Here is a 7,993-nt window from a genome sequence, read left to right as displayed (position 1 = left end):
GAGGGGGTGAGGCGGGGGAGGAAAAAAGATGACGGGCTTTTTGGATGAATATGTTACATGGACATAATGTGAGGTGGAGTGAAGGATGGGGAGGTGGAGGTGGAGGTGGAGGTGGACGGAGGCTGCAGTGAAACATGGAAATGATGTTGTAATTATAACACCCACTCCTCTGAACCGTCATCTCCAATTTGTCAAAAAGCTGCAAATCCAATAAAGTTGAACATTTAAAGCACTTTGACCTTTAAAAACCCCCTTCAATGACTCTCCAGGATATCAAGCACCACCTGAACCCTGGTCTGGAGGAGCCACCTGGCTTCTTCTTCACTCTGGTAAAATTCAATTTTAGTGAAGGCTTAAGGTGAAGGAGAGGTGAAGGTTTGGAGGAATGAGACATGAAGATGATGATGAAGATGATGATGATGATGAGAAGGAGCTGGGGATGATGGAAAAAACAAACTGGGCAAACAGAGCTTTGGGGAGGGGGCGCAGGTCATTCAGTGGAGTTGATGGTGAAAGAGGGAGTGGACAGAAGGACAGTGGGGTGAAGGACGGGTGAACCCCAGGAGGAAAAGTGAGCGTTTACGGAGGGTGAGTGTGAGGTAATGATCGGCTCGCAAACACAAAATTGCTCAGTTAATGCAGAAACGTCTCCATGAAATGAAACATGGGAGCTGGTAATGGGAGGAGGGCCGACCCCCAGAGGTCACAGCAGACATAAACATGATGAAAACACTTCTTCTTACGTGTGCACGGAGCCGACGGGGTGTCCAGGGGGGTCCTGAAGTGGTCTTCCTCACAGACGCACACCACGGAGCCCTCCTCCTCCGCCACGCTGTTGGCAGGACAGGGGAAACACTCCTGCTGCCTGGAGGACATCTTGTAGGACCCAGGAGGACACGCTGTGACGGGGGACAGGGAAAAGAGAAACAGAGTTTCAGATCAATCTGAACAATCTGATGTTTCCTTTATCTGAACAGGACTAAACCACTTTTAAATCATATTTGACAGGATGTTTATTCACAGCAGCTGAATACTCCGACGCCAGAACAAAGACTGTCACATTTCCGCAGAAAGACTAATAGAAATGCTTTAGCTGCTTTTTAAAGATAATATAAATCCATCTTCTATCACTTGAGCATCTTTGCGTCTTAGCACAGACAAGCTTTAGTCATATTTTAAAGATTAAGAGAAGGAGGGGGGGGGAGTATAAGCTCTAATCTTGGTTTCAATACACGGGAGAAAATGAAGAATGAACGGTGAACAAGAAAGCCGGCGGATCCACAGGGAGGTGCAGAGTCAGACGTTATGAAAGATGGGATTAGTGGAGGAAAGTGGAGGAGACTAAAACCCATCTGACCAACAATTCTCACATTACGTGCGATCAGTGGTTTCAGCAAACGGCAACAAAAGCTTCAGCCGAATAAAAGCTGCTTAGAAATTAACGCTAGGCTAAAACAATGTGCAAAGACACAGAGGATCGATGGAGTGAAATATTCTGTGCAGTTTGCACAATGTTGGTTTGTCCTCGTGGACTTGCTTGGACACATTTAAAAGTTCTGAACAAACAGCAGCAGTCAGGACCGTCTCCTCTGCTCCTCAAGGCTAACAAGGAAGCTAACAGCCGCTAAAGCTGACCCAGAAAAGGCAACACATTAGCAACCAAAGCTAAAAGCAAGACAAACATGTTGCACAAATACTGTAGTTATGCCAAAATATATTGATAAATAAAACTAGCTACAGGAGACAAAAAAATTAAAGATAAATAAATGCATGCATAGTACATTTTACAAACTAACAGTTAGCCGTTACAAAACGTCAATACATTTTTACATAATTTGTATGAAATAAACTAAATGTTTGGCCTCAAGGCAGTGGGAGAACATGTTTTATTTTCTATATATAAGTTTTAGTTAGAATATAGACATTACTGGCTACAGTTTCCTTCTCTAGGAGTCAGAAAACAACGGCCCTGAGGCCAAATATTGGACCCCAGCTGAAAGCCTAAAAACAGCTCTGTATGGAGGTGGGAGGTGTGCTCCTTTGTTCTCTTTTACTCGGCTCCTCACTTCACTTTCACTTGACTCAATCCAAAAGTCCATCAAGCTTCTCTTCCCCTTGTGTCAACTCTCTGCTTTAATTGAATTCAGGGATGGACACGATCTCAGGACAAATGGACCTTTTCGCTCCCAGCTCATTATAGCTTTTTAATTGTTACTTATTTCCGTGGGGAGGTTGATTTTTTTTTTTTTTTTAGCTTGACTGATTTTACTGACGTTCAGTTCAACTCAGAGTTAAGTCACGAACGCTAGCAGAACTGACTGGGTCGGAATGAAGTTTTACATAATTACAAAGATGTAGAGAAAAGGAGTTCAATATCTCCGTAAACTGTAGAGAAAAAATTGTAATAAGGAATTAAAAAATGTAAAATTAAAAATTAAAATAATTAAATAAAAATAATTAAAGTGATGAAGCCTTGCTATTTTGCTGTTAGCAAGCAAAAAAAGTCCTGGAGTAGAAAAACAAATGCAGAGCACCTAATAGCCACACCTGCGTCTTACTGCCACCCACTGGACTGGAGTGTAACTGGTGGATCAAAAATGTTTTTTTTTTTATCCCTTATTTTTTATCACTGTTTTTTTAAAAATTAAAAGAGAAGGTCTAAAACATGAGTCAATGTTTCAGCCGGATCTCTTTCACATCATTTGAAATGTTATCACCGGTGACGGCCACAGTTTTGTTACACAGTGGAGACAATCAATAAAGCAACCAAACTGACCAACAAAGCCACTCGCCGGCACCAACGCCGGCCCACACACACACTGTGAATGACACACACGTCACTCGCCTCCTCTGTGGCGCTCATGTAAATCCTGTTTTAGTGCAGCGTTGTCAGCGGTGCTGTGTCACAGTAAACACAGAGGAGACAACGTGCCCACGTAAGGACAGACACGGCACAGCAGGTGCAGCAACAACCCAAGACGCGGCGTCCTGAAACGGTTCACAACACTCATAAAAACGTGTACGACAACCTTGTTTATCCCACACTCTTCACTTAGTCATGCTCACAGAGCACAATAGAACCTGCCGTCACACACTGACGAGGAGGCGTCAACAGCACAGCAACTGTGTGAGTGCCTGGGACTGTTCCCAGCATGTGTGTGTGTGAGTACACATATATATCAATGTGACTGTGTCTGAAGCTGCAAATATATTGTAATCGAGCCTCTAATGTCTGTCATTGGCGCCGAGCGTTAAAGGCACTCATGGTTCTGTGAAGCAGCGGTGGAGTGGATTCTCTCTGTTCCGCAGCACGCTGATGATATCCACGCCTTCGCACGCCAACAACATCCAGCTCTGAAATCAAGGCAAAGAATATGCATGGATGTGCGAGAAGAGAAATTGGTTTTCTCGAATTTTCTACCCATTGCGCCGGTGAGACGCCTCGCCACGTTTGCGGCCGGCTGCCATCACGACTTATCTCCTCAATTCACCGTGAACGCGCCCGTTTCAACGGCCCACCTTGGAAATGTGTGTCTAATGATAGGGGTGTATCAAGACAATATGTGCAGCTCAGATAACAAAAGGGAGCTGGCCTCGCTCGCCGCCCGTCATTCACATTCACAGCAGAGGGATCATTGAGGGGGCGACAGTGAGCCAATGCCAGGCAAGGTCACGTCAATCAAACTGGACTGGAGGCCGTCAGCCAATGAGAGGAGGAGGATTCTCTAAAACACACGAAGAACATCTCTGCAGTTGTTTTAATCTGGTCTTTGTGTTTGTGTTGTTGTTTTCCAAGTGTTTGAATTAAACTGGAAACGACAGCATCAGGGGGAGAGAAGGAGAAGGAGCCGGAGAGGGGGAGACAGAAGGGGAGATCTGCCAGGACAGCTGGCAAACCGAGCGATCAATTTGTCCTAGATGGCGACGAGGAGCTTGGATTAAACCGAACACAGCAGCAGCATCAGCAGCAGCAGCAGCAGATATTTGAATGGTGACATATTTCTTCAAGATGTTTTAATAAAGATATGCAGTGATGGGCCGAGGCCATCAGAGGGAGGCAGGGAGGGAGTGTGGGCAGGAAGACAGGCAGAGGGGGTGTGGGAGAGACAGAAAGGCGGGACAACTGCGTCCAGGGTTGGACAGAGGACTTCACTTTGACAGACATGTAATGCATATATAATAAGAAGTGCAGACAGTCAGTTAAACATATAGAAAACAAACAGCAGCAGTCTTGGTCTACGTCAAAAATAGGGTCCAGGGGCCTGACACTGTACCTCAAAAAGGTTTATGTGGTCCATGAACTTTTATTTTAATTACAAGCCAATCAGGTGTAGAGAAAAACTTTGTTCCTTCATCACCTATAATTGAGACTCCAATGTCATCGGCAGAACCACTAGCATTATTTTACAGCTAAAAAGTTAATTTTGATGTCAATGTAAATCTGAAGCGGAGAATAAAAGTCTCAGAGAATGTTGATAAAAACCTCAAAACCAATTTATTTTCTCTCAAATCTCCCTTTTTGACATTTCTTACCTCATCAGATGCCTGAGCTCGTGGGTCTTGTCAGAGAATACGATATAAATGTGTGAAATATGATGTTAAATATTATTTTTTTCCACCCATAAACTGTGCTGCAAATTAGGTATTAAATCAGCATCACTCAGAATTCCTGACGTGAAACCAGCTTCGTCTTCTTAATTAAATTTTTCCTCTGCAGTCAAAGCTGTGATATTTCCACCGTTCTGGTTTCACACTTCTCTTATGTTTGATCAGTCGCTACCTTCAGACGGAGAAAATTAAATATTTCAAAGTTAATCCTGGAGCCGACTCTTTTCTCTTTTTTACAAGTAGTTTTGTTCCGTGGGAATAATAGAAAAAAAAACAAAAAACAAAGAAGTAAATGGTCGTGTGTTTTGATAGTAGTAAAAAAACCAAAGAAGTAAATGGTCGTGTGTTTTGACTTTAGGAAAGTTAAGAGTTCACTGGACTTTTCTGGCATCACATACGTATTATTGACTGATGAGAAAAAGGCAGTTGTGACATTTTGTACGACCGGACTCTTTTGTAAACATCAATTTTCTCCTCCTCGGCTCCAGGTGAGGCGTCGCGCCCCGTCCACGTGTCTGGCTGCACCGAGGACGTGACCACCTCCTGAATTTCGGTTTAAATCCCTGTTATTAACTCAAAGAAAAGAGCGACCGCCGGCTGCCGGGGAGTGTAATCAGAGAGAGAAAGGATCTGGGGGCTGACATTCAGGTCAACTTTAGCTCTTTTTTTCCCCCTTCTCTGTTTCTTAAGATTGACACGGTACAGAGAATAACACAGGAGGATACCTTTCAACAAGGCTGGGGGGGCGGGGGGGCTGGGGGGGGTTAACACTGGAGATGCATCATCCTGGGATGATGCACACACAAAAAAGAAATGTCATATAATGTATCCATCCATCCTTCCGTCCATCCATCCATCCATCCATCCTTCCGTCCATCCTCTGATCGTGTCCATTATTTTCAGTAGATTCATCAGAGGCTGAGGAACAAAAGACTGAGACGGCTACAATTTCAGCTTATTATTCACAACCTCCTCCTCCTCACGCTGCTCTTCCTCCCACTCCTCCTCATCTGCCTTTCTGCTCTCTCAGACACGAGGCCCTATTCATTCACACGTCAGATATTTAGCAGCCGCTCCTTCCCAGACTGACACACAAAAGACGGAACACATTGTTGGGGGAGACTGAACGTGAATTAATTTCAGTAATGATATGATTTGGCTGAGTTCTGCGCTGACGAGAAGAGCTGAATTAAAGGGAGAAAATATGTGATTTACACTCAGAAACAGATGTGATCACTGAGACAAAGCCCACCCTGGTCTGGGCTCTGTGCTTTTCTCACATTTGTGGTACAAACATCACAGAGAGAGAGAAAATCACCCCAGTTATTAAAACTGTGGTACAAACATCACAGAGAGAAAATCACCCCAGTTATTAAAACAGTTTTGGTCTAGAACTGATGAAAACCTTTAGAATTCTGCCTTCACTCGTGTCTCTGTGAATTTGCAGGGACATTTAAAAAAACCTTTAACTGGAGCCACATCATCAGCCCGGGGTAAAAACCCATGACCCCCACTGGACCCTCCAACAACTTCATCATGAAGACACTGCTGCTGCTGCTGGGATCAGCAGCCTTCTTCAGTGGTCACTGTGCAGCAGTGGAGGCTGTTTTTGTTGCCCCCAGGTCTATGATTGATGGCATCCATTTACCTCCACTCCAACGCCATTTATATACGTTCATGCCATAACCCTGCACCTGCATGCATTGAACAGACCTCTGTACGGGGGAGGGAGGGGAGGGGAGGGAGGTAAATACACTTAGGTGTCACCAGGGGAGGGACATGTTCAACATGCCAATGTGTGTCTGCACTTAGAGATCAAGTTGGTGTCACAGTGGCCAGGGCAGGAACTGCAGACACCTGGTAAATGACTGTGAATGTCTGAGGCTCCTTCTGTTTCACCGTCAGTATCGTTGTAACTAATAACTGATTCATATTCACCTCCACATTGACGGATTTATTCAGGGTCAAAAACTTCTGAGATTCTGTTATTTTTCCATTCTCAAATTAGATTAGAAATTAGATTATAAAAACACCTTAACTCTCCTTTGTTAAACCTTGAACTCCTTGTGGGCTAACCTTTAGCTGTGTTAGCTAAACCATGTTATTGTTCAAAATCAGCAAATCTGTTAAGATGTTTATTGTTTTAATCATTTTTTCTGTCAATTTTTCCAAGCTGCTTGTATTTACTAATAAATCATCATTGATTATCTTACTGCACAATGTTTTAACATTTGACCTGTATGCATGAACCAAGGGCAAAAGGTCAAACTCCATTCATTAGTTTTACAATCAACTCCTAAAATAAATATAGATTTTTTTTTGTGCAAAATCTTTTAAGTCTTTTAAGGACGTAATATACTCCTAATATAAAGAAATAAATCTTGGACTCCCTTTTCATAAATATTCAAAATTACACTGGATATCGTGTTGAAAATACTTTTGGGATTTCACATCAATAAACAGACGTCACGTACGAACTCCACAGCTCTGGTGTCCATCTTCTCCCCCCCCCAGAAACTCTCCTCCGACACAGGTTTCTGTCACAGCTCTGCCGCAGCACTGAGCCCACAATCGAAGACAAACCTAATCCGTGCTCATGCATCATCCTCAGTGACATTTGAAGAACCAGTGTCCCTGATCCGGAGTTATTAGAAAACCCAGGGCCTGCAGAGATGGATGGAGATGCTGGTGGTGGGGGGTCACTCCCACCATAAGGCTGATTAAGTGTTTTTGCTGCCGACTGAGAGTCACGGTCAGAGCAGACCATGGCTGAAATGTTTTTTGGAGAGTGTGTGTGTGTGTGTGTGTTTGGCCCCATGTGATGAGGAACAGTTGGTCCATCAAGGAGATGGATGAGGTGAGCTGATCCTCCCACCCCTCCCACGCCTCCCACTGGGCTGGGGTTCGTATCAGGAGTCAACAGTGCATATGGAGAAGACATTATTAAATTAAACTCTGAAACTGATTTTATCAAGATATTCAGTGTTCGACCTCGCTGTAGATGAGATGTAGATGAAACAAAAAAAAAACCCTGATGCAGAATACTGGCTGATTACTGTCATTTAGAGCCAAAAAACATCTTTCTCTGTCAGTCACAGCTCTCAAACCACAACCACTAATAAGCAGTGTGTCGTTAAGTGCATCAAGAGAATGCAAATGACCGCTGATTATGCACGGGGTTGTGAGCTGAATAAAAGAAGATTGGCAGACTCCAACATTTCTCATCTGATTTCCTGTTATTTTTCCCACACTGAGAAAAAAACGCAAAAAAAAAATTATTAATTTTTGGCCTGAAAAAACAACAGATTTACCAAAATAGGTGAGCTAATGATTGACTATGTGAATAAACACAGACATAAACCTATAGAAGAGCTGAGTTTATTCC

General features: G+C 43.5%; 1 protein-coding gene across 1 annotated transcript in view; it reads right to left on the bottom strand.

Annotated features, from left to right (window-relative positions):
* epha10 (EPH receptor A10) overlaps nucleotides 1-7,993 on the bottom strand; it is a 137,552-nt gene that overhangs the window by 39,319 nt on the left and 90,240 nt on the right. Inside the window, exon 5 of the mRNA XM_025065256.1 lies at nucleotides 744-899. Within this exon, the coding sequence (XP_024921024.1) occupies nucleotides 744-899 (156 nt within the window). The remainder of the gene's footprint in view (nucleotides 1-743; nucleotides 900-7,993) is intronic.

Source organism: Cynoglossus semilaevis, chromosome 18 (genome assembly GCF_000523025.1).
Source record: "Cynoglossus semilaevis isolate Cse_v1.0 chromosome 18, Cse_v1.0, whole genome shotgun sequence".
NCBI classification, from domain to species: domain Eukaryota; kingdom Metazoa; phylum Chordata; class Actinopteri; order Pleuronectiformes; family Cynoglossidae; genus Cynoglossus; species Cynoglossus semilaevis.
Note: the sequence above shows the minus strand (reverse complement) of the source record. Positions and strands in the feature narration are given on the sequence as shown.